At 39.3% G+C, this 27,941-nt stretch overlaps 1 protein-coding gene across 3 annotated transcripts; it reads left to right on the forward strand.

Annotated features, from left to right (window-relative positions):
• The first annotated feature begins 4,223 nt into the window (after positions 1 to 4,223).
• On the forward strand, positions 4,224 to 27,878 carry LOC111511672 (uncharacterized). 3 transcript variants are annotated; one of them, XM_074171406.1, is made up of 6 exons: positions 4,224 to 4,309; positions 15,646 to 15,773; positions 16,562 to 16,712; positions 26,330 to 26,523; positions 27,199 to 27,343; positions 27,555 to 27,878. In XM_074171406.1, exons 2-6 carry the CDS (start codon positions 15,647 to 15,649, stop codon positions 27,655 to 27,657), a joined length of 720 nt encoding a protein of 239 aa, XP_074027507.1. In that variant the 5' UTR covers positions 4,224 to 4,309; position 15,646; the 3' UTR covers positions 27,658 to 27,878. The 3 variants fall into 3 exon arrangements, with proteins under 3 accessions (XP_074027507.1, XP_074027498.1, XP_074027493.1); XM_074171397.1 differs by lacking the exon at positions 4,224 to 4,309 and adding an exon at positions 5,141 to 5,274; XM_074171392.1 differs by lacking the exon at positions 4,224 to 4,309 and adding an exon at positions 8,253 to 8,452.
• Positions 27,879 to 27,941: the final 63 nt, after the last annotated feature.

The raw sequence follows: 27,941 nt of genomic DNA on the forward strand, positions 1-27,941 counted from the left end.
ATAATCGGATTAAAAGTTTTATAGCTGTATTGTATTTCTTCAGATACAAGGTGGGTTAGTCGAAAACATCTTAAACTGCCAGTTTTAGTTTGGTTTTTGTTATTATATCATATTAGCTGTCCTCTCTGTATTTCAGTTCTCTAATGAGGGTCAAACTTGCAGTGAGCTATCAACAAATTATGAACGGACTATAGATATATTATTGAGATCATCTTGAAGCATCAGAATCTTTTTCGCTGTCGATTCTTCAAAACTGCTTGAAATCATCGACATACAGGAGAAATTGAGAATTCCCGATATACCGAGAAACGTCATTAACAAACAACACGAGAAGGAGAGGTCCCAAAATTGAGCCCTGCGGAACTCCCGAAGTAGCGGTGAATTTGAAGGAAGATACGTTGGGATTTTAAGGATTTTCCTGTAGTGCTTGTGTTTTGTCCTTAAAAAAAACAATCTCCCGTGTTTTTATGATCGAAAAGTAGCTTCACTTAGCCAGAGTGCGTCAAGCCTTGATCTGTGCCAAGTACTTCTGTGCTGTTTTTATCATTACGGTTCAAAGTGTCAAATCGGTATATCCCTGAAAAAAAATCACGTTCAGTTGGTCTGTAATGGCAGGAATTATCATAAGAAGATGGATCCTACTCAAAATTCTACCTGAAGTCACACAATTCTTTTTCAAATGTTACCTGCTAAGGTAGGTATATAATACATCGTCAATACAGAGGTTGAAACTGTAACTAATAAAATGGGGAGGACTTGAACAGCGGCAAGGGTGGGTGGTCTCCATTATCAAATGGGGTGGTTGTGACTGAGAGCCAATCTTTATTGGGTACATCGAAGTATGCGCAGGTAGAATGTTGCAACAGTTTAGGCGAATCGAAGCGACCGTTCTTGCTTAGTAGGCATTTGCGATTAGCCCAAGAACAGAGCTTGTTTACTAACACGCCCATACTGTTTTCAATAAATCAGGCTTGAGCATTCACGCGTCAAATGGAGAAGGTGAAAATGAAATAATTTTATCGTGGAGACATTTTTGAAAACAAGTTGAATTGAAACAAGCTCAGCAATTTATTCACCAATTTTTTGAAAAATACATACATACAAGTGTTTAAAAAAACTGCTTCTTCTGATACGTGTTCAAATGTAATGAATAATGCACAAAATCGCTCTTCTGTGATGGCTTCTCTGCCGTTAGCAACAAGGAAACAATGTATGAAACCGAGCCTTTGTCCATATTCCTACTGACCCATTTCGGAGTGGAGTTCTAAGTAGGTTACCAAGAGGATCGCCCAGATCGATCACGAAAACTCAGGGTCGGTTTCAGATTGCTCCAACTATTTTTTTATAAGAAACATAATCTGAATCAACTCAGTATTATTAGACGTTGGGTAAGCTCATTGGCTAATCCGGGTGCCAAACAGACAACGTACTCTTTTGCGTGTCCACAAAGTTAATAATCCAGATTTACACGAATTGATTTAACAAAGTCTAAGACCCGTCGACTGATAATACTGGTGCTGTGGTGAAATTTATTCAACTGGTGACAGTTCATGTACTGTTTTTCTACAAATCATACATAAACATTCCTGAAACTATCCAGCCACATATTGTAAAGCATTTGATACATTAGACCACAATATTCTGTGTAGGAAAATGAAAGTTTTCGGATTTAGTGAAGGGACTCTAGATCTATTGAAAAGTTACCTCAGAAATCGGACTCAGTCAGTATGTCTGGATAGAAAGTGTTCTAGTGCTTTACCTGTTGACTATGAAGTACTTCAGGGCTCTACCCTTGGCCTCATTTTTTTCTCTCTATATATACCTCACTTCCATAAAATAATTGATCATTGCACAGTTCATCATTATGCAGATGACACTCTGTTATATTATCGATTTCCTCCAAGTAACTGACAGGTGGCAATGGAAAAAATTAACAGCGTTGTACAAAAGTTACTGAATCTATCTACAGCCCATAACCTGAAATTGAATTCTGAAAAAATGCTCAGCTGATACTTTTTGGCTCGAAACACTAAAGGTGGGAAATTGAAGGGAGAACTGAAATCAAACTTGGACAAGACTTACTACAAATAACATATAAATTTACTTTGTCGTAGCTCGTACAGTATCTTACGTCAACTCTATCATAGTAGAGATATTTTGACTTCCAAACTGAAGTTGAAACTTTGCGAAACCCTTGGTCTTTCTTAAGATTGAGGAGTCAGGTTGGTCACCGATTGCTAAAATCTGGCAGTTCCACCTACTCCTCAATACACATAAATTCCTCATTTACAAAAAGCCAAATTATATTTTTGAAAGACAACACTTTTAAATCTCAGAATAATTCGAGGACATGAAACCGTCACACTTTTATTATTCCAAAACACACGACAGCCTGCTTTTCTCATAGTTTTATTTACAAATCTATCAAACAATATAACGCTCTGCAAAGTGAATTTAGACACTACTCATTGATTTTTGTATCTACTTCTTCTTTGTAAACAATGTATGACAATGAATAAAGCCCGTTTATTATTATTATTTTTATTATTATTACTATGCAGTAGCTTCCTTAGTCGTGTTTATATAGCGCTTTAACACTGACAGTATAAACGCGACTGAGGAATCTATGATATTGAACAGTTCACAGAAGCTCTGTATAATAGCTTCTCCAGTCGTGTTCATATAGCGTGTTTATAGTGACAGTTCAAACACGTTTAAGGAAGCTATCACATTGTATTATGTTTCACTATACAATAGCTTTTTCAGTCGTGTTTATATGACATATTTATTCTTAAAGCATAAACGTGTCTGAGGAAGCTATATTATGGAAAAGTTTATAAAACATCAACACGTGTTTCACTTTACGATAGCTTCCTTACTCGTGTTTACACTTACAGTATGAACGCGACTGAGGAAGCTATGTTATTGAAGAGTTTGCGGAACCCAAACACGTGTTACATTATACAATAGCTTTCCAGTCGTTTTCATTTATAGTGACAGTTCAAACGTGTCTAAGCAAGCTATCACAGCACAGTGATAGCTTCTTCAGTCATGTTTATATGACATGTTTATACTTTCAGCATAAACGTGCCCGAGAAAGCTATGCTATGGAAGAGTTTACAAAACTCCAACACGTGTTCCACAATAGAATAGCTTCCTCAGTCGTGTTTACACTGACAGTATGAAAGAGACTGAGGAAGCTATGTTATTGAACATTTCACGAAACCTTAATACCTACATGTTTTGCTATACTCTAGCTTCCTGAGACTTATTTATATAGCATTTTTACAGCTACAGTATAAAAGCGACAGAGGAAGCTATGCTATTGAACAGTTTACGAAACCCAAACATGTGTTTCATCATACAATAGCTTCCCCAGACGTGTTCATTTCTAGTGACAGTTCAAACGCGTCTAAGGAAGCTATCACAGTACAGTACAATAGCTTTTTCAGTCGCGTCTATATATCATGTTTATACTGACAGCAGAGACGTGTCTGAGGAAACTATGTCATGGAATAGTTTACAAAACCCCAACACGTGTTTCACTATAGAATAGCTTCCTCAGTCGTATTTATATAGCGTGTTTACACCGACAGTATAAACGCGACTGGGGAGCTATGCTATTGAACAGTTTACGAAACCCAAACACGTGTTTCATCATACAATAGCTTCCCCAGACGTAGTGACATATCAAACGCGTCTAAGGAAGCTATCACAGTACAGTACAATATCTTTTTCAGTCTTGTTTATATGGCATGTTTGAACTGGCAGTAGAAACGCGTCCGAGGCAGCTATATTATGGAACAGTTCACAGAACTGCAAACACGTTTCAGGCGTGTTTAGATGGCATGATTATACTGGCAGCATAAACGCGTCTGAGGCAGCTATGTTATGGAACAGTTCATATTACCGCAACACCTTCCTCAGGTGCGTTTATTGCAATTTTTTCGCTCCATATCTTCGAAAGAAAGCGCCCTATCAAAAATCATCAATGGACAAAATATCCTTAGAACATTCCAAGGAATAGTCCCTTTAATTTTTGCCTCATGATTAATAAACACCCTGTATACAAAATATCCTCAGTATAAGTATTGATCTAGAGAATAAAGATGACCGATTTATTAGTATTGCCATCTAGCGCTCAATAGCGGAAGTATAATGTATTTCACACAATCGATGAAAAGAACCCTAGAACCACAAACACTCTTTTTCTAAACAAAATATTTGTTTGTATTTTAAAATCAACTATAATATTGATCAATGTTCTTAGTTTTGTAATTATTCACTTCAAAATTGTTCTGAATGACAGGTAAGTAACGATTCACTATTTTGAATAACAGTGATCGATCATTGAGTCTAATGATTGTTGCATGACATTGAATTAAAAATTAACTATTATTTACTTGATGCAGAGAAAAATTAATGCTATTTTATGGATAAGCTTTGCCTCCCTTGAACTTTGTACTCTGCACGAAACAAGATATGAAGGACGATGTAATTAATCATTGCGGAAAACCAGAATCTTTGGGTTTTTCACACAGTTTGCGGGTGCCTATTTATATAATTTTTCGTGACCCAGGTTGCTAATGCTTTGAAATGTATAATGAGACTTTCGCAATATATGTGAATAAGAAATAAGAGAAAATGTTCGGAAATATATTATTTCAATTCTTGAAAACAATATACTTTTTTCCGAAGAATCATATTATTTCACTTGCTTTTATGTTTTTAATAAAGCTCTCTATTTGTTGATACTTTATTCTCTGAATTTATTAACAACAATTGACCTTTTTCTTTAGTATATAGATGGCGTTAACAATTAAGGCTGAGACACAAAACCACACTTAATTTCACAGATTCCCACAGTCATTTGATGAAATAGATCTGGAATCACACTTTCTGGAAACCTCTTTTACATTATGTCATTTTCTTGGATCGAAATGCAACAGAATTTTTCCATACAGAATTCAGGAAAGTTCATTTTCTTCATAGACAGATTGAAAATCCTTATGAACTATTTGATAGTGCGCCTATTTGATCTCATCTCAACTGATGATTTTTGGCAAGCATTCTATAACCTGCCTAAAATTAATTGTTGGCAACTAATTTACTGCATTTTCCGAATTGATCATCGTATACTCGTCCACTAAAGATGTTAAAGTTGTGTTTTTCAAAGCGTGTTTGATTTTTCCTTCGAGATTGTTGCTCTCATGAATTGTAAAACAGTGCTACGTAACAGTGCAAAACATCACGAAATCATAAGTTGATCGTCATGTAAGTAATTTTAGCTATTTCCCCAATTCGTTTTTCGACAAGCTTCCTACGTTTCATTTCCATGTAAATAATGAACAACATCTATCATTCTCTTTAGTGAATGTTACTGAGTTTCATCCCAAACACCAAACCGTTATTTTCAACACCTCGATACGTGTTTCGATCACCAAGTGATCATCTTCAAGAGGGAGATTAAACTGACGGACTTGCTCGGAAGACGGGATGTCAAATTCCTTCCTTAGCAAACGATGATCTGATTATATGAATATACTACGCAGATTCGATTTCGTATCTTTAGAAAAACGCAGAAATCAAGCATCCATACTATAATAATAATGATAATAATAATAATAGTGTGCGCTTGCTCAGGGCACATGATTCTCGGCCCCAATGATCACTTACCCTACGGTGTGGGGAGTGGTCATTGGTTGATAATGCTGGCGCGCCCTCCCGAATGTATCGGGGCTTCGGGGGATAGGGCCTGACCAGCGCACACACGGTGGAAAAAAAACCTTCTCGCTTAATCCAAGAGCCTCCACGTGTTGTGGATAATCCGCCGAATGCTGATCAGGTGGAATCCTTCTGGAAGGATATCTATGATCACCCGCAGCCACTCAACTAAGACACTTCAGTCCTAGCGCAGTTCGAAGCTTTCAACAGAGAGCTTCGACAGCCTGAGCTCAATGAACTGCGGAACCCGATAACCCCGGATGACGTTCGAAGGGCCCTTGTTGGTTCCAAGAACTTTGCTGCTCCAGGCCCAGATGGGCTGAACACTCATTGGTGGAAAAACTACCAAGCACCCACCGCCATCTGGCCAGAGTTTCCAACTCATGGCTGGACGGAGAGCAGCCGATTCCGGATTGGTTTGTCGAGGGACCGTTCTTTTCCTCAAAAGCGGAGATTTGTCGATTCCTAAGAATTGCAGACCGATAACATGCTTGAATTCGTGTTATAAGTTGTTCACAAGCATCTTATACAAACGAATACTCACCGCAGTTGACCAAGTGTTCGAACGGATATATGAGCAGAGAGGGTCGAAGAGAGGACTCGCTGGATGTAAAGAGAACCTGCTCATCGATAGATGTGTAACGCAGGACTCGATACAATATAAGCGTAACCTCTCTAAGGCCTGGATCGATTACCTTAAGGCATTTGATACAATTTCGCATGAGCTCATCTTGCATTTGCTCAGATGCCTTGCGGTACCCGACAACATAGTGAGATGCATTGAACAACTGATACCACTTTGGCGAACTCGCTTCACCATAACATCTGGTCAAGCAAGAGTCCAAACAGGGTGGGTCACTTTCAGAAGGGGTGTATTTCAGGGTGATTCCCTCAGTCCCCTTCTATTCTGCATCTCACTATTGCCATTATCCGTTGCGCTCAGAAATACTCGAGCGTATAACTGTGGCACCCCCGGAAACCGGAGGCACAAGGTCACCCATTTGTTTTGTATGGATGATCTTGAACTTTATGCCTCTGGAGAGAAGGATCTCCATCAGTCCTTGAGGGTGGTGGAAGAGTACACGCAAGCTATCGGTATGAAATTCGGGATAGACAAATGTGCAATGGTCCATCTCAAAAGAGGACGATGCGGGGACTACGGAGAGGATGTGCAGCTCGTAGATGGAAACATCTTACACCATCTGGATGCCGGAGAGACGTATACTAACTTCGGGGTGGAACAACGCCACTCACAAGAGGTAACAGCAGTGAAAAACTCTCTCCGCGGCAAGTATCAGCACAAACTTCGACAGATCTGGTCATCGGAACTGTCGGGGAAGAACAAAGTCGCTGCAACAAATATGCTTGCCGTTCCAATCTTACTCTACCCGTTTGGAGTAGTGAAGTGGATTCGGGAGGAGCTGTATCAACTCCACGTAAAGACCGAAAAATGATGCATCTCTATAGGAGTTTGCATCCCAAATCGCCCGTTCCACGGTTGTACTTCCCCCGACAACAGGGAGGCCGTGGACTTTTGAGTTTTGAGTAAATACATGACAGAATGGTAGTGGATACAGCCTGTAAATTCGTCAGGAGTTTGAATACTCTTCTTTGTATGGTATGTGACCATGAGAGAGCAGGAATTGGAGCATTTCTTTTTAGGGCAGCTGCCCGAGCAGCTGATGAACTCGGTATAGTTTTCGACACTGAACGAGGCGACCACAACTTTGTCACCGATTTGGAACCAGTTCAGCAAAAAGCTCAGATAAAAGCCTCAGAGATCACTTTGATTCTGCAGAAACACAAGGATAAGCCAATGCATGGTGTCTTCTTCAATAACATTGGGGATCAGGCTTATCAAAGCGCCTGACCTTCGCTTTTCTCAGGTCGAGTGGGCTGAAGTCGGAAACTGAAGGGTTCATCATGGCTTGCCAAGATGGTGTCTTCAATACCTTAGTCTACCGCAGTCGCGTGACGGGTATAGAGGTTCCTGACACACGGTTGCAGAATCATTCCAGCTTCAACCAGATAAATTCTCTCGAAAAAAATATCTGGTCGAGGCGGGAATCGAAACCACGGTCTTCCGATCGTGAGTCGGGCGCTCTGTACTTTTATCACGAATAGATTTTCATGTGCCAATAGTGCTAGTGCTATAGTGCTTGTGTTCTGTCCTTGAAAAAAACCATCGTAATCTACATTCTCTATCTACATTTTTGTTATTGTTTTGCAAACATCTCAGTTTTTTTCACTTGACTCTTACTATGGTGAACAAATTGTAAATTCGTATGTTCCGTCATATCTGTGTTCTGCTTTCATTTGTCGTGTGGTATCATCAGAGCTACATAGTAACTCAAAGTAGCCAGCACTCAGACCTGATCTCAAGCCAGTAGATATTTCAAGTGGACATAATAATAAGTGATTCATCAAAATTTAGGTTGATTTTTCATCACAAATAGCCTTGGTAACGACTACCTCTATATAGTTGATATAGAGAGTTTAATAATAATTTCGTGTAGAACAAGATATCAGTTTCGATTATCAGTATGTTTTATGAGTTCCCAGAAATATGTTTGTGTCACAAGTTTCAAAGTCATACGCGCATCAGCTATTGGTTGAATTTATTCTATGCAAGTCTAATCAAGAGTCAGGAGAAAGGGAAAATAAACAACTCAGTCGTTTGTGAACTGCGGTGGAAGTCGGTGAATTACATCAAGCGATTACAACACAGGTTAGTCATACTCCGTTTTTCCATAATTGAAATTCAATGTACCCACCGTATTTTTTAAAAATCTGTTTCGCCATCGCGTGTAGAATGAAATATAACGAGTAGTACTCAGCGCACATGGTTCTCAGGTCTAAGGCCCTTTCATTCACGAGTATATCGTAGGCTGAGTCAAAGAAGGTATAAATTTCGTAGAATTCGCTACGCAACAGATACCATGATGTTACGTGTTATATGAACTTTGATGCGAAGATAAAAGTCAGTTTTGTTTGTAACTCAGTTTTCACTGTTTCAAACATCAACGGTGTCAGTCTGTCATATTTTTTCAAACCTTTCGGACATTTAACTGTAGATGTCAACTGAGTTATGTTCTAATTTTAAAAAACACGCGAATTTAATTTTTTTACCAGGGTCGCAATGAGGACAGACAAAATATTACGATGTAGTTTCAATGTATTTGAATTGAGAATTTTAGGAATATAAAGATATAGTGCCTCAATAACAACGAAAATTGGAAAAAATGACGCAAAAGTACATATATAATTAATCTTGTAGTATAAAATAAAAAATAAAAGTCAAGATATTTGTCAGGACTTTTTTTAGTATTAACTAGTATGTTTAGGTTAGGGCCTTCCTCGACTGAATGGACTGCCGTATAGTTAACAGCTTCAAATCTCTGCGGATGGCTTCATTCCGCACGAAACATGGAGCATTCACCAGCATCCTGAGAAGTTTGTTTTGCAACCTTTCCAAAATGGAGAGGTTTGACGGGGGCGGTTTGTCCCCAAGCACCTGAAGCATACATGATGACAGGCTTGAACATCCTGTTGTATGGTAAAATATTATTTTTAAGATTGAGTTTTGAATTTCTATTGACCAGAGGATAGAGTTTAGCTATCCTCATCTGCACTTTGCTCTTGATATAATCAATGTGATTTGCCCAGGTGAGTCGGCGGTTTACCCAAAGACCTAGGTGCTTGACTCGCGTTTGCCATTCGATCTCCCTGCCTGAAATCGTGGCCCTTGTGTCTGGAGAAACTTTACGTCTCCCCAAGTCTATCGCCCAAGTTTTTTCTGGATTCACTCGAATCTTCCAGTCAAGGTACCAGCGTTTGAGGTCGTCCAATGCGCGTTGCATGTAGACGACCGCCAACGCTCGACCCATGGAAGAAGCGAGGAGAGCCGTATCATCGGCGTAAAGGGAAACCTTCACGTGATTGAACCTCGTAAGGTCGTTCACGTAAAGGATGTACAGTAGTGGAAACAGCACAGCTCCCTGAGGCACTCCAGCTTCGATTTCCCTGACGGAAGACAGGGTTTCTTCAACTCGGACCTGAAATGTTCTGCCTTTCAGAAAGGACCTAATCCACCGGACCAGACCCCGAGGCAGATCGAAATCGAGCATTTTGTGTAGCAGGCTTTCGTGCCAGACTCGGTCGAAGGCTTTCGAAATATCCAGGAGGACGAGATGGACTGTTTTCCTGTTGTTTAGCTCTGAGATGGAATTTTCGACCAGTCTCAGGGCCTGCAGCTCGGTGGAGTGTGCCCTCCTGAAGCCAAATTGTTCGTCAGGCAAAACATTTCGGTCTTCAACTTCTTCTGTTAGCCTTTGCAGCACAACACGTTCAGCCAACTTGGCCGTTGAGCAAAGCAGACTAATCGGACGATGATTCTGGGGAAACAGCGGGTTCTGGCCCTGTTTCGGAATCATGACAACTACGGCATGCTTCCATCTTCAAGGGAAGTATCTGAGAGTGATTGAGCTGTTGATAATGTCCAGCAAGTATCTAATGTAGTTCTCCGGGAGCTACTTCAGCAACCTGTTGTTGATTGAATCAATTCCTGGAGCGTTCTTGGGTTTGGAGGTCCTAATGTACCCCGTCAGTTCTTCCTCCGAAGCTGGACGGATCACGTCGTCATCATTTTCCCTAAGGATGCGCCACACCCGGTGTTCCAGCCGGATATCACGGTCAATATCATCATCCGGATCAACGGTAAGTCGAAACTGACTCTTCATTGTGTCTGCAAAGGCCAACGCCTTCTTGGCGGGGGAGTAGCAGATGCCGCGCTGTCCGTGAAGAGGGGAGGGAGCGGTTTTCCTCTTCTCGAGCCTGCGGCCAGAGCACGTCATCCCCAGTCAGTGATGGCCTGTTTAACCTGGTTGGCCATCCTGCTAGCCGCAGCCTTGTCTCCAGGGTAGAGAGTCCGCTGATAAACTCGTCTGAGTCGATTTCTCTCCCGGAGAAGGTTCTTTATCCTGGGAGGAAACTCATTGTAGCCGCGTCGAGACCGTTGCGAGTTTGAAGCGCCTCACGGTCTCTACTTTATAAGGCAGTTCGTAGTTGACAGTTGGAAGCATAAAGTCAGAGGTCATTCCCAGAATTGCTGTGCAACAGACCAACAGTCTGTATGCAGTTCATCTAGCCTCTCTCTTCAGAAGAATGTGGAGAGGAGGTAGATCTAGAAGGATCTCCATGGCGCTGACGCTGTGGTACTGTTGGCACCACTGATGGCCAGACAAGTCTGTCTTTGTAAGCCAGAGAGCTTCGCTCAGACCGTATGTTTGTAAAAGTTGTAAATACCACTTTCTTTGAACAGCACCCTGGTATTTGAGAGGTGGTCTTTTACAAAGCACTATTGACTAAAAAAAATACAAAAAAGTATATCAGTTTTTGTATTTTTGTTTGATTTTATTGCATTATTGATTGTTATTGAATCCTGCACAAGCAATTTACACATTGTTCAATTATTTTGCATGTGGCATATAATATTATTGTATAGAAATATTAATAGTACATAACATAGTAGTATGACAAAATGAAAAAGTAACTTCGATTGATACCTACAATTGAAAATAGAAAAACCGTGAATTGAAAACTGAAGTTAAGCGAAACATAAAACGATGCAGTAGAGAACTTGAAACAAATTTTGATTTTTGCGGAAACGAGGTGAAGGAATTTCCCAGAATTGTTATCTAGGAAGCCTATTGAATTACTGTGCACACGTTTGTTTTTCAAGCTTGAGAAATAGTATTTTCCAGAATTGATACGTTGATAAGAAGATAAAACCGACACATTATCTTATCGGAACTAAGTATATAAACGTTATTTTTTCAAAATGTCGGTTTGCTCAGTGTATGAGAAAAATTTTCCGTAGCTAAAGAATAGTCGATCATTCCAAACAAATGCCGGGCAATTATTCACTGAGACATTAAAGTTTAGAGTGGACTCATAAAAACGGACAAAACTTTTATTAAAACAACCTTATATCATTGTCCTCATATGTCCTACAATTTTTAGCAAACTTGTGACAACTCAAATGACATTTTTGAGAACTGTCGCTGCTTCTGCCAAAAAAAGTCCCACTATACATGGTGTTTCAAAATGTCCTATGACTATGCCATATAAAAAATATTCAAGTGACTAGTTTTATGGTGATTCTGAGAAGAAAACTATTATGAATTTCATATTGAACTTTCAATTCTTAGATTTTATTACAGACATTGCATGTTTCTCAAGGTATCAAGTTCAAACTTGGTACAATACCTTTTGTTATCGATGTTCGTAAGCCGGTTTTCAAAAAGTACCAAACACATTCTATAGAGTGTTACTTTTTTCGGGTCCCCACCCTCTCAAATTTTCCGATTTTTTGCATCTTCACTAGCTAGCTACTTTCACTGAAGAGACTTTTACAGAAGAGCACATTCTGGGTTGCAAAGTATTTGAAATGGTACAAACAGAACTAAAAAATCTTATACTGAGTGAGCTAATTGCACATCTGTGGTTTTTATTGAAAGATCTTGTGTTCTCCCGATTTAGTACTAAAATTAAACTTAAGTTCAGTTGAAAAAAATGACTCGTTCATGAGACAGACACATTTTTTAAGAGGTCGCCACATACAAACATTCCTGAAGATTCAAGTAGTTTGAAGAGAAAGCAGCCAATCAAATACTCGTAAATAGGATAGAGATAAGAGGATAAATGTTTCAAATATTGACTGAAGAGAAATAAATATTTTGATGTTAGGGAGAAGTAAGTCATTCAAAGTTAGTTAGTAACGTGTGCTAATTATGGTTATCTTTAATACTCAAACAGTGATTAGAGTTTATCATAATTGCCTGAATTTCATCATCGTGATTCATACACAGGTTATTTTTCTCATATTACAGTCATAAAGATTTTGAATATGCTTGTTAGAAACATGCAAAGTAGATATTTTCTACTATTCAACAGTACACAATAAATAGCAAAAATGTGCAGTTATTGTTATAAGAATTATGCACTCTCCCACATCTCTGATTTGTTCATAATAACTTCCAAATAACCAACAAATGTAAATAATAATGTCGAAAGATTTTTTATTATTATCATGAGTAATAATAGTAATAATAATAATAATGTAATCACGCACATGATACAGGACACGTCCACATACAAATCAATACATATGAAACGTAGTACATAGAAGATATTTGAGAAAAACCATTATTGAGGTTTCCGAAACAATTAATTTCGGAATATTTTGTATGTTCGCCTGCGTTTTAATGTATGCGTTAATGTAATTATGAGACATGCCATCACTTGAGATTATTTTTATAGTATTTTGTCTGTTTGTCTGTGTTTTAATGTGTGTGATAATGTGATTATGAGATATGACATGACTTTACCTCATTTTTAGAGTATTTTGTCTGTTCGCCTGTATTTTAATGTATGTGTTAATGTAATTATGAGACATGCCATAACTTAATATAATTTTTATAGTATTTGGTCTGTTTGTCTGTGTTTTAATGTATGTGTTAATGTAATTATGAAACATGCCATAACTTGATATGATTTTTATATTATTATATATTATAAAATTATATTATAAAATTTTTGCATGGTTTTATTCTGAGAAAAGATATTTGGAAAGGAATATACTGCAACTTGGGAGAAATTGTTCTTGAGCAGCCAAACCGTTCGGTACATAGTTTATTCTTGTTCATCCACGAAACAGATATGATGGTTCACTTTTAGTCTGCTCATTTATCATCCATTATCTTCGTATACGTAGCTATTTATTGATTCCTAAAATATATGCACCCACACCCATATATTGATCATGACCTCAATTAATTTATTTGTGTTTTGCGTGAACCTCAGCAGTTTGCTGTGAACTTCTGTCGGCATTGTTTACGTCTCGTAAGTCGATTTTTTTATATATTCCATGGGAAGTTCGGCTTACTTTGGAAATCGCCTTTTACTTGTCAAAGTACGCAAAATCAAATTATGCTTAGCACGTAACGTAGTGTTCATGAACTACAATAAAATAAGTGAATATTATATTTTATCTTCTACGAGGGTGGTTCCAGAAGTACCCAACCCAACAAAGCCAACACAAAAATGTTGGAAAAAAATGCAATTATTTTTCAACATAATCTCCCTGCAGCTCTACACTTTTCCCATGGACGTTCAATAAGTTCGAGACCATTTTTTATAATAAGAGCTGTCTTGCTTATCAAAATTGCTATTAAATGCCGACACCACTTCTTCATCGTTGGAAAATTACCCACGCATACCCCAAAAACCGATGTCATGACCTTGCCTGCAGTTGTAATGATCTTCGCCTTCTTTGGACCTGTTTATCTCTTTTGAATCCACTGTTTTGATTGTTCTTTTACTTCGGGTATAAAGTGATGGACCTATGTTTCATCCATAGCTATGAATCGACGCAAAATTCTGCTTTGTCGCTGTGGAACTTCGCTAAACATTCAACTGAAACATGAAACTTTTACCTGAACGATCAGATTGATTTAAATGAGTCTCCTTTGCCGAACTTGTTCTAACCAGATAATCGTAATTAATCCAGTCCCTAGAATAAGTAATATGTAATACTCATTAATTAATTGACTTGTTTTTACCTGGTTTGCTACAGTATTGAGGATTATATTCCCTATTTCCTGTAGTTAAATCTAATCTAGAATCAATTGTCTGAAACGAGCGTATTAGCTAATATTTCTAGGTTATCAAATGTTATAATTTAGGAGTAATATATCAGTCCAACTTGAGAATTGATAACTTGTGATACATTTCCCTCATTGCCCTCACCACCATCCCCATCATTGCTCCCACCACTATCCTCTCATCACCTCCATCAACTTCTGAAATCATAAATACGAGTGAGCACGGAGCTCGTCAGTCAGTCGTTGCTTATTCAACATCGCCCCTACCACCATTTATATCCCCGCCCTCACCAACATTTCCATTATCACCCTCATTATCATCCTCATCATCGCTTCCACCACTATCCTCTTATCACCTCCATCAACCTCTGAAATCATACATACGAGTGAACACGGAGCTCGTCAGTCAGTCGTTGCTGATTCAACATCGCCCCTACCACCATTTACATCACCGCCCTCACCACCTTTTCCATTATCGCCCTACCCACCATCCCCATCCCTCATCCCATCCCCATCCCACCACTATCCTCTCATCACCTCCATCAACCTCTCATAAATACGAGTGAACACGGAGCTCGTCAGCCAGTCGTTGCTGATCCGACATCGCTTTTACCACAATTTACATCACCGCCCTCACCACCATTTCCATTATCACCGTCACCACCATCCCCATCATCGTTCACACCACTATCCTCTTATCACCTCCATCAACCTCTGAAATCATAAATACGAGTGAACATGGAGCTCGTCAGTCAGTCGTTGCTGATCCTTCGCGGTTAACGCATATACCTCTGATGATGTCTGGTGTAATAGCAGACACGTCTGGTACTTCAGCTTCCATTCGACTTTGTTCTTTTCAACCTGATGTTACTTTCAAACAAAAATAAACCGAGTAAAATTCACTGCTGGCCCTGATGTCGGGTTTTCCTAAACGTTCGAATGTGGTAGAAATATAACAAACAGAGACACAGTTGAGGATTTGACTCCTCCTACATTCATGGAAAGTATAAAATTGACATAGCCACTTGGAGCAAGCAGGTCATTCATTCTAGGTTCAAGCCCCAATTACATTTTTTGAAAACTATTCAATTTGAAGATCTATCGATAAACTTGCCAATATCATCACCAATTATTATAATCTAAAGAGATAAAAATCCAACATAAATGGCTTGAATTATTGTTTTTCTTGAGAAGTTGCGATTCTATTCTTATTACCATTTTGTAATACCAATACATTTATTTCCAATTTTTGTTACAGAATGGAGAAAGGCAATCCGCCAGCTTATTCGCCACCCCAACCAGGCTTCAATGCGCCTCCAGGAAATTCCATGTACCCTCCCTTACTTCAGCAGCCACCACAGCAACAGATGCCTCAATCTAACACAGGTGAAGTATGCTTCGGAAAGGGTGATCAAATTGATCCTTCGTGACTTTAAAGTTACATTAAATGCCAAAATTGTTTTGCTACTCAATAGTAGGTAATGGGGACCTTTGGTACACTTTAAATTGGGGTGGGGGGCTGTCAGCTGTCAATGTCGTTGGCGGTTGTCGAGAAACATCTGAAAACCGTTATGAAGGCGACCGAGTACTGTCAAAAAGCGTCTGAAACACGTCAAAAAGCATTTAGTAAGTGTCAAATAGAGTCAAAAAATCTCGTCGACGTTATTGAACTCTTTTAAACATCTCTTAAACGCTTTTTGGCGGTTCCTAAATGCTTTTTTATGTTTTTCGACGTCCTCCAACGACTATGACAGCTCCCGACTCCAAAGTGTCCCACAGCTACTCCCAATATTTGAATTGAAAATGAGTATAATTGCAGAACAGGTCTGAAGTGGTTTATACGAGTTTTTATGAGTATAGTATAATGATATTGCGATAAGGCAACTGTTTCACATATGACATCTCATAGTTGTTCTGTGTTTTGAATGACTCCTTTGAATCTAATTGTACCAGTTGGTCTACGATATCCTCAAGTTAAACTAGGCATTCTTTCAATTGATTTTCTCATGGATATTGTGCGGGGTTTCAGGGGAATTCAAATCCACCAATTCACCGCTACCTTGGCTTTTCGATTGTTGACATCTTCGGAAGCCAGGCAAGCTAGAATATTTTGGTCATGATGACGTCGAACTTCGTTCACTGTCACTCCCATTAATTTTTTTTTCAACTTTCAGTTATAGTTCATCAAGCTGTACTGCCAATGATGTTGGGGCCCAAACCCACTACTATGGTATGTCCTTCTTGCCATGCTCAAATAACTTCGACTGTTCAGACGGAAGCCACAACAAAAACTCACCTGTTTGCATTGCTACTTTGTCTTTTTGCGTAAGTATTTCTGAAAGTCGGATCACAACATATTTGAATATACATCTAACAAATGGAGCCATGTTTCATCCATTGTCAAATAACGTTTTTTATGGTGGAACAGCTCCAAACACTAGAGCTTTTTCATACCTAAATATTCATGCACAATATGCCTAACGCGTTCCTTTGAAATTTTTAGAGCCTCAGCTATCTCGATCGACTTCACTTTGAGGTCATCGAAAATGATTTTGTGGAATTTTTCATGGTTTTGTCCTCGGTGCTCATTTCACCTGTTTTGAACTTAACAAACCACTTCTCCACGCTCAATTTTCCTGGTGCAGAGTTCGAATAATGTTTATCAAGCCAACCCTTGGCTTCATCAGTATTTTTTTCTTGGTCAAAAGACAATGCTTTATCAAATTCCTTTTTATGCATTTCCTTCAAACTAACAGAAGTTGCCTAACTCAAAATTTTCTATCCCACAAACTAATAGTCCGACTGCTGTGAAATTTGTATACGTGTCTTACGAACCTGATATTAGGGTTTTTATTCAATACAACAAACCATATCTTCAGACTCCATTAATTAATACTTCACTGAGTGACTTCAGGATCTTTTTTTTGCTCTTATCATTTTGCTGTCTAAATTCGAGCGAAGTCGCTTGTATACTCAGAAGCAGTAGAAAAATTAATCATTTCTTTAAGTGTCATCAAAAATTAATTAATCAAAATCATCAAGCATACTTTTTTGGGCTCTGATTTCAATTAAAATAGTTGCCTTGCAGTGAAAGATAGAGGACAAATCTCATACGTGTGCTGAGTCTTCTTTCGATCCCATGGATGGCGATTTTGTAATGGTAGATGACATCGTCTTGGTTCATGCAACATTGCCGAAATTCTTCCTCTAGGTAGCTCTTTCAGAAAACAGAAAGATTCTGTTTCAACGTTGGCTTCCTTCTTTACAAAAAGCCCATAAAAGCTTAGAACTGGCGTCTTTGTGCTTCCTAAATTTTTTAGTACTTACCTTGACCACCAGAGAGCGAAACTAGTACCATGTCGGTATTTAATGTGATTACCAACAGAACTGGGTAGCAGTCGCTAACAAACCAGTCGCCCTTTTAATTCAATTTAATTTTGGCGTGCATCCCGACTTCAATGTTATCCGACCGACTAGTTGTCAGCGACTGTTAGCTACCCAATCGACAACCATCTTAAATTTAGACAGGTTGGAGTCTAGTTCCCTTACCCTTCCGGCTGATTTTCGTCAGAAGGACAAATAGGTTCATGACTGAAGGATGGTGGCGGTATGACAGTCCTTAGACATCAGTACCTCCCTTCACGGTGTACCCCTACCTGACTGGGGTGGGTTGGATGAAAAATTGTTCGTCTATTAACGGGGAACATGAGGGCTTCATTCGACAGAGTGTCGGGGCCTTCTGTATCGGGAGGGGTCGTCTACAATATAATCAATAGCTTCGGGTTTTCGTGAGTTTCTGCACAATTGAAACCTCGCTGATTCCTCGACTGAATGGACTGCTTGATGGCAGGCAGCTGCAAATCTCTGTGGATGGCTTCATTCCGCACGAACCACGGAAGCAAACATGATGACGGGTTTGAACATCGTTTTATAGATCGTAATTTTGTTCCTTAGGCTCAGTTTGGATCGTCTATTGATCAGAGGGTTCAGACTTTTGATCCGACCCTCGATCTTTGCCTTCACGGTTGTGATGTGCGGATTCCAGATGAGCCTACGGTCTATTAGAAGACCGAGGTACTTCACCCGTGCCTGCCAGTCGATCTCCCTTCAAAGATCCTCACTTTTCTGGCCGGGGGAAGTATCGTTCTTCCCATGGTTATTGCCTTAGTCTTTTCCGGGTTCACTTGGATCTTCCAATCGAGCTACCAGCACCCGAGGTCGTCCAATGCACGTTGCATGTAGACGACACCGAGCTCTCGACCCATGGAAGATGACAGGGGAGCCGTGTTATCGGCGTAGAGGGATATCGTGACACGCTCGGATCTCGGGAGGTCGCTGGTGTAAAGAGAGTACAGCGTGGGAGAGAGCACATCTTCAACTTATTTTGTAATCTCTCCAGGATGGAGATGTTAGACGGAGCTGTTTGTCCCCAGACGCCTGAAGCATACATGATGACAGGCTTGAATATCGTGTTGTAGATGGTAATTTTGTTTTTCAGGCTCATTTTGGGTTTCCTGTTGATCAGATGATACAGACTAGCTATCCGACCCTCGATCTTTGTTTTAACGCACATAATGTGCGGGTTCCAGGTGAACCTACGGAGTATTAGAAGACCGAGGTACTTTACCCGCGCTTGCCGGTCAATCTCCCTTCCAGAGATCCTCACTTTTCTGGCCGGAGAAGATTTCAATCTTCCCATGGTTATCGCCTGTCTTGTTCGGGTTCACGCGGATCTTTCATTTGAGGTACCAGCGCTCGAGGTCTTCCACTGCACGTTGCATGTAGACGATGCCGAGCTCCCGACCAATGGAAGATGAGAGGAGAGCCGTATCATCGGCGTAGAGAGACAACTTCACATGCTCGGACCTCGGGAGGTCGCTGGTGTAGAGAGAGTATAACGTGAAAGAGAGCACATCTCCCTGTGGCACTCCAGCGAGGATATATCTGTTGTCAGACAGAGAACCCTCTACTCTAACCTGAAGGGTTCTGTCTTTCAGCAGGACCCAATCCACCGGATCAGGCCCCGAGGCAGGTCGAACTCGATTAGTTTTTGCAGAAGACCTTCGTGCCATACACGAGATGTCTGAAAGAACGACATGACCTTTTCGATTATGATTTAGCCCTGCGATGGTATTTTCGACCAGTCTCAGTGCCTGTAGCTCAGTGGAGTGATCTCTCCTGAAGTCGAATTGTTCGTCAGTCCTCAGCTTCTTCGTTGAGTTTTTGGAGAACGACTCTTTCAGCCAGCTTAGCCGCCTACGAGAGCAGACTGATCGGTTGATAGTTCTGTGGGAACAGCAGGTTCTGACTCTGTTTTGGGATCATGACAGCGACCGCATGCTTCCACCTTTTGGGGAAGTATCTGAGGGTAGCTACCCAATTCTGTTGATACTGACATTAAATACTGACATCGTACTGCCATCGCTTTCTGGTGGTCAGGGTGAGTACTAAAAATTTTAGGGTACACGGAAATGCCAGTTCTGAGTATCTATGGGCCTTGTATTCTTGGCTTCAGTAGGGATTAAGTATAGACAACTATAGGATTGATGAGCGTTTGATATGACCAGAAGGTCGTTTTTACTTTCAATCCACACCTCCTTGAAAATACACATTACGTAAGAAATTACCTGTCATCAACCTTTGTAATCCATTTGTCATATCACTCACTTATGTCATATTCTATGATGATTCTCCAGTTTCGAATGGAGGTTAGTGGTATTGCGAAAGTTACTATCCGCAACCCAAGCAAACCCGACATTTTGATTCCAGTCCGGATTGTGAAAACCAAATTGAACTGTAGCTTTTCCACTAATCCAAATCTATTTCCAGATGCTGGCCTTGCTGTTGCGTACCATACTGCATGGATTCTTGCCAGAGTCAAACACACTACTGTCCAAACTGCAATGCTTTCCTAGGAAAATATGATAACTGAGCTGTCCAGCTACTACATCAAATTATCCCTTTTTCAACAATGAGAAAACATCTAGGAATGGGCAGTTAAAAAAAGTAACTTGAAAATTTTTGTGAAATATTTTCAGAATGTTTCCAGTCTGGCTTAAAAGATATGAATATCATTATTATTTGTGTCTACCTCTAAAAACTGATGTGTGGAAAGAACGAGACTGAAATCCTTAAATATTTTTCACTGGGCCTTCATGTTTCCTGCTAAGATAATCATCTTAGTTTCCTGCCTCAAGCTGGATCCACTTAAAATCTGTTCATTAGGGTTTATGAACTTTATACAATTTTTACTAGGGTTATCCTGTTACGCAATAATTCGCTTACTGTCTGTGTCATTTGTAAACATTATTTGTAAATGTTCATATATTTTGTCTATTTTTTAAATATATATATACATCAAAAGTTTAGGATGTTTTATTATTTTGGTGTACGGATTTTATATTACAAACACAATGCTATAATGAACAGTTCGTTGGTCCCAAAACAGGGTCAGAACCTGCTGTTCCCACAGAACTATCGTCCGATCAGTCTACTCTCGTCGGCTGCTAAGCTGGCTGAAAGACTCGTTCTGCAAAGGTTCAACGAAGAAGTTGAAGACCGAAATGTTCTGCCTGATGAACAATTTGGCTTCAGGAGAGAACTTTCCACTGAGTTACAGGCTCTAAGGCTGGTCGAGAACACCATCCGAGAACTAAACACAAACAAAAAAGTGCATATTGTTTTGTTAGACATCTCGAAGGCCTTCGACCTGCCTCGTGGCCTGATCCGGTGGATTGGGTCCTCCTGAAAGACAGAACCCTTCAGGTTAGAGTAGAGGGTTCTCTGTCTGACAACAGATATATCCTCGCTGGAGTGCCACAGGGAGATGTGCTCTCTTTCACGTTATACTCTCTCTACACCAGCGACCTCCCGAGGTCTGAGATGATACGGCTCTCCTCTCATCTTCCATCGGTCGGGAGCTCGGCGTCGTCTACATGCAACGTGCAGTGGACGACCTCGAGCGCTGGTACCTCGATTGGAAGATCCGCGTGAACCCGAGCAAGACTTAGGCGATAACCATGGGAATATTGAAATCTTCTCCGGCCAGAAAAGTGAGGATCTCTGGAAGGGAGATTAACTGGCAAGCGCGGGTAAAGTACCTCGGTCTTCCAATAGGCCGTAGGTTCATCTGGAACCCGCATATTATGTGCGTTAAAACAAAGATCGAGGGTCGGATAGTTAGTCTGTAGTCTCTAATCAACAGGAAACCCAAAATGAGTCTGAAAAACAAAATTACCATCTACAACACGATGTTCAAGCCTGTCATCATGTACGCTTCAGGCGTCTGGGGACAAGCGTCTCCGTCTAACATCTCCATCCTGGAGAGATTACAAAATAAGTTGTTACGGATGATTGTGAATGCTCCGTGGTGCGTGCGAATTGAAGCCATCCGCAGAGATTTGCAGCTGCCTTCCATTCAGCAGTCCATTCAGTGGAGGAATCGGCGAGTTTTTGGTAGCGCGGAAACTCACGAAAATCCTTTGGTTAGGGAAGCTATAGATTATGCTGTAGACGACCTCTCCCGATATAGAAGGACCCGACACTCTGTTGAATGAGGCCTCTATGTTCTCCGTTAAGAGATGAACAATCTTTTCATCCATCCCACCACAGCCAGGTAGGGGTACACCGTAAAGGGCGGTACAGATGTCTGAGAACCTTCATAACGCCAACATCTCCTTAGTCAAGAAACTTATTTGTCTCTCTGACAAAAACTCAGCTACAAGAGTTGAGACGAACAAACACAATGCTGGTGTAGCTGAATGCGTCGTTGTTCAATTGGACGAATGCTATCACCGTTTTAGCAACAAAGGTCTTCTCCAGAAACAATGTGAACGGTCAGTACTAGTTAAGCGAAAACAAGAGGCAATGTTGAAGTCGGATTAACGAGCACACATAACATCAAATAGTCCTGAACTGACAATATCCATGAAGAGCAGAGTTGGACAAATTCACTGGTGTGTTGAATTGAATTCAGAAGTCACAATTCAGGTGAAAAAATTAATTGGATTCATGAATTGGCAATTCCTTCGGAAAAAAACTAAATAAATGACACAATATAGCTTGAGAACTTGAGAACTGTAGTTTCGTCCTATAAGGATATTTTCAAATGAATACAATAAGTTTATAGTAACGTTAGTTACAAATGCAAATGGTATAAAAACATTTTTAAAGAACAGAAAAAAATATAAGATAAACAAGAAGTTTAACAAGAAGAAGAGGACCAATAGGGAAAACAGGAAGAAGAAGAACAAGAAAGATAACAAGAAGAAGAGGAAGCAGAGTTAAAAGAAATAACGGTGACTCTTGAGAGAAAAAGAATGTTTTTTCAGATATTTGAATGATCTACAGTTTTTGTCTGGCCTATACTTATGATAAAATTACAAAATTAGACCTTAAATAATATTTTTGCAATGCTGAGATCGATGTGAGACTTTCCAAATTTCATTCATAACGGAGTTTTGAACATTTGTACCAATTTTCAGTTTTCTGTGAATCTTTGAATCTGTAACCTGACTATATGACCCTAAATAATCTATCAAGTAATTTTTTATGTTTCTAATGCAAATCACATGAGACTGCTGATTTTCCCAAAAGTTGAAACATGAGAATGTCTCTTATCAGTCTCCAAATTTTTTTATGCAGCCCCAAAGACCAACTTAGGTACTCAGAAGATTACACACAATTTTTGATGTAAAAGTTTCCCTCCATTTCGCAGTATTTAATCTACATAATATTCTTCCATTACGGAAGTGCATTTCCAGTAAAAACGTGTATGACAACAATCTGATAAGGAAAAATGATTACCTCCCTCCATATTTCAATGAATGTTATTTATTTAATGCGAAACTTTCATGAAAGTCGAATGCAAGTTAACCTGAGATAACGTTTGTATTATACGCACCAAGTAAGTATTCCATTCATCATAAAAAATATTATATCAACTAACGTAAAATTTTCGTCAGTTACGTTGCCTTTTTTCTGTTTGTGTTAGATGTCCATTTTGAGGAAAGTTTGTGGAAAAAATAAACTCTGATGATTAAAATATAAACGTGATAGTTTTGGAAAGGCGTTTGTAGCTCCATTGTTGGTGGGTTTATCAAAAAGTTATATTTTGATATAAAAACGGGTTTTCCTCGACAGTATTCGTAAAATTAATAACGCCGAAATTTCATTTTCCTCTCAAGAAAAAAGTATGATATATTCAAAATTTTTTTTCTAAGAAAAATTTTTTCGGGGGTAAAAATAATGAATTTTAAGAAAGAAGTTCGTTTTTAAAAAAATGTCTTTTATTGGGAAAGAAAGTTGTTTGCTTTCTTTCTCAAAAATTAACCCCTGCTAAAAATATAACACTTTCAATTTTCTTTTGTTATTGAAAGACGCATTTATTGATTAATTACTAGTAAATATAGATATTCGGGAACCAATTTTTTTGTAAATTCATTATCAGTATTGCTCTTTCAAAGTCTTTAAATATACTTTTCTACATTTGTCATTTTTTCATTCAATAAACAATTCGTGATGAGAAAATGAATTTTTGCTCAATATTCAACAAAATTATAAAAATTACCATCAATTACGACTACATGTTTTTGTAATTTGTTTTACCATTTGAATCAGTATTCAAAGAACAAATAACAAATGCACATATTTATTTCTAAAACATACCTATGAAAAGAAAGTACCAAAAATGATTTTTTTAAACTGTTTCATTACAGTGATATTTACAAGTTATTAAATCATTGAGCAATAAAGCATTTTTCTAGAAAAATAATTTTTACCAATGATTGAGTATCTGAAATTTTCAACATTTTATAAAAAATGCGTTCGTTTATATCATTTTCATTTATATTTTGAATCTTTATTTTCGACAGTAAACGAATTATTCACAATTATTATATTCTTTGAAATTCGTGAAATATTTTTTGCAGGATTATCAAATTATATGATAAAGTAGATATCGAAAACAATACAGTTTCATTAACGAACATATTGTTTCTGAAGGATATTGCAAAATATTTTATCATCGTATGTTACACAATCAATTACGAGTACATCTGTTTTATGAAATTATCAGATAAGTAGAATTATTGGATCTCGCGAGAATTGAAACACACTTATCCTTTGTAATTTCTGTTTCGACTAAACTGATTGAGTTTGCAATATTTAAAGAATCCATTGTCAATGATCTTGATATAAAGCGGGTCCTGTCAAATATTGATTGTTGAGGTTAATGAATGTAATCTAAGCATAGATTATAAAATTAGCTGCGAAATCTGAATTATCTGACCAAATTCTGAAGTATATTGGGTCTTTCAATAAGCACTTCCTATCTTTAAATTTTAATAAAACAAAATGTGCGTGCGGTATCGAAATTTGCCAGGTGTTCAATCTTTGTTTGAGAAAGCCTAAAGCGATGCCTATGACAGGTTCTGGTTCGATGAAGCTGCTTGCAGCAATCTTCTTTGCAACCTGTTTAGAAAGAAGGCAATCAGTTGCAGAGCTATGACGAATTTGTTATTGTCAGATGAAACCGATGACACACGGTCTTTGCCACGGTCATCACCTTAATTCTATTCATCAGTCATGCTTCAGCAACTTAGGAAAGTTGTTTATGTGGCAACTTCCATATGAACACTATTTTCATCATGTGAGGATGCTTCTCGCTTGGGAAGATGCATCTCGTAATATCATAAAATATAAATCTTTCATAATCGATTCATTTGCTGATTCGCAAAGTTGAAATAATAGAGGTAAGTTTTATTTTATACGAGTACGAATTGAGTTTTTCGTTCCATCAGTGGTCAGAGTTTAATACTCATTCTCTATTTAATGACTTAATATTTCTCATAGCTTCTGTATCTGTATCTGTAGAGTAAGGAGGGTGAGTTTAGACCCACAGCACTTAGACCACATGTGACCCATTGTACATCCTCCTGAGGAGTTGTCCTCCTAGGTCATCGTCAATCCTGTCCTTTCCAGGAAGGTGTACAGGTCACTAACATACATCTCCTTTATATTGGCAGGTGTAGACCAAGACTCGCCGAACACAGACTCACTTTGGCAACCTTGAGGTGCCAAAGTGAGTCTGTCTCGCGATGGGCTCCGCGAAGGTTTTGGCGGTGTTTTGGTGGTGTCATTGCGCGGAATCTTCAACCTTCTTGTGGTTCCCTCCATGGAGGTGCACAAGTGAGGAAGCTTTTCTGCAGGGGCAGCCGGTTCCTTGCCTTTATTCAAGGCGGAGCTCTTGGCACCCACCGCAGGAAGTGCCCTTGCTGTTGGAGGTGAAGTGGGAAAGAAGGAGGGAACACTTATACTTGCTGCCACTCCTTTTGGCCTCGGCGCCGCATTCCTAACGGTAGATTGGGGTGGACATTTCTGTTCATCCTCAACCATCGCCTTAGAATGGGGAGAGCACTTCTGTCCAGCTTCGGGATTGATTTTTGTTTTTGTTGTTTGTGTTTTTGTGTTTGTTTCATTCATGTGTGTTTCCACGAGTAGCAAAGGAAGATTTGGTCACCTCTGGCAGAGCCCCGCATTACCAGAGGTAGGCTGATTACAATGAGGTTTCGCCCAGTTTCTCAAGGGGATCGTTCGTGACCGCATATCACCCTGCGGCCATTCAGCTGTCAGCACGATTCCTTACACCTTAGCTAAGGTAGGCTGGTCCACGGTGGCATGTTTTACAAAGGCTTCTGGGGAGGTTTAGTTCCCCCCACCCTACTTATTTCTGCCACTGACCAGGAGTCCGGCGACCCCGTCCGTAAGGCCACACTGGCTTCCCGGACAGGACCTCCATTCCCCTGGCCGTTCCCCTATCCGACACCTGGGGACGCGCCCGATAGGTAGCCCAACCCACGGGTTCTTATAGCTTTAAAGTTTACTTATAGGTATATCTACATTGAAAAAGTAGCCCCACTGCATATAAATAATTCATTTTTCAGAATGAAAGCAGAGAATTCGCTACCTCAAGAGCCTCTACCACAAAAGTCTCCACCTCAAGAATCTTCGCCACAAGAAGTTCTATCTCAGGAACCAGCATCACAAGAACCTCCACAAGTGTGTTCTCTTCCTCCACCTTACTCGGATGTGAATCCTTCTCCACCTGTGGCCGAGGATACCAAACAAACTAAAACAGGTAATAAACGCTATCTACCACATTGCGAATCGTCCTCTCGCTAGAACGACCGTAAAATTGAGGGAAGCGCGCGGTACGATGCCCGAACAGAACACCCATTTTGATAAACCTATTTTATCATTTGCACTTGTTGTTGTATGCTAGAAACAGACTGAATGAATGACAACTTCAGATGTTGCTTCAACAAGATGGCCGTTATCAATTGTCAAAGTTCAGAAGTCCCTGCCAAAGTTCAGAAGTTCCTGTTAGAAGACTCATTACTTCCAAGGAATCTAAAGTAAAAAAAGAGAGTTTCAATTAGAGTGCAGGTGAAAACAAGTGAAAACTGGTCAATAAATTATTGATTATTACGTATTAATTATCCTAGGGGAGTTTTCAATTCATGATTGTATTAATGTCCATCTGTAAGAGGTGAGTAGCTGTAACTGTTTCAGTGTTCTTTCACGCGTGCTTCAAATGTCCTTCCAGTTTGATCTATGTGGAGCATTGGAGATGAGCCACACGACAATTTATAAATTCCTGTTATATCTAATATCAAATTATCGTCTTTGTCTAAATCATTTGAACAAATCAAGAATGAGGCAGGTCCAAGATCGCATTCTTGGGGCACTCCGAAAACGGTATCGCATCCATTAGTAGCAGCGCGAATTTTTAACAATATTTTCTTATTTCCAGTTGTTAAGAAAATTGTAAGGATCACTTTCGGACCAGAACCGGCTTCGTTTAAGTGCCCATATTGTCGTGAGCAAATAACTACAAACGTGAAGACGGAGCCTACAACTGCAACACATCTTTGGGCTGTCTGCTTATGCATTTTGGGGTAAGATTTTTGTCAATTTTGTTTTTCCATTTCTTCTTCTTCTTCTTTTTTTTGAGCTTTGATTTCCTACTTCAACATGTGTGACCATTTTTTGAGGTTAGGTACATAAGGCATATTTGCTTCCAATTGATTCGTGTGCAAGTTTTCAAATGTTTGCCGCGTATACTACTTTTTTAAGTTCCAGATATTTACAGTGTTTTTTTTCTTTCAGAGGTCTCATGTGCGTCTGGATACCATACTGTATCGACTCTTGTCAGGGCCGTACCCATTACTGTCCAAAGTGCAATGCCTACTTGGGAAGATACGAGAACTGAGTCGACATTTCAAAAATGTTGTAGGATTTCATCTTATAATTGAATTTGGGCTTAACAATATAAAATGTATACCAATCATATAACGTGTTATTAATTCAAATAACACATTGCAACCAAACTATGTCTTGAACAGCATACAAGATATTTCCTAAAAACACAATAATATATTTAAGTAGTTTATTTTTTGTGTCTATTCTTAATAAAACCTTCATATGAACAAATGCCTTATCTTTTCTATATCTTTTTTGAGATACTTTCTTATTATTGTCAAAGTTTTTTCTTGA

The sequence above is a fragment of the Leptinotarsa decemlineata genome, unplaced genomic scaffold (genome assembly GCF_025532065.1).
Source record: "Leptinotarsa decemlineata unplaced genomic scaffold, Ldec_3_MD MMD2_P_RNA_scaffold_12, whole genome shotgun sequence".
In the NCBI taxonomy this organism is placed as follows: domain Eukaryota; kingdom Metazoa; phylum Arthropoda; class Insecta; order Coleoptera; family Chrysomelidae; genus Leptinotarsa; species Leptinotarsa decemlineata.

Excerpts from the sequence above, each read along its gene's own strand:
- LOC111511672 (XM_074171392.1), top strand. The coding sequence starts at position 8,268 with ATGTTTTATGAGTTCCCAGAAATATGTTTGTGTCACAAGTTTCAAAGT. Across the intron at positions 16,713-26,329 it reads TTGCTACTTTGTCTTTTTGC|AATGAAAGCAGAGAATTCGC; the intron begins GTAAGTATTTCT and ends TTCATTTTTCAG. Across the intron at positions 26,524-27,198 it reads TACCAAACAAACTAAAACAG|TTGTTAAGAAAATTGTAAGG; the intron begins GTAATAAACGCT and ends TCTTATTTCCAG.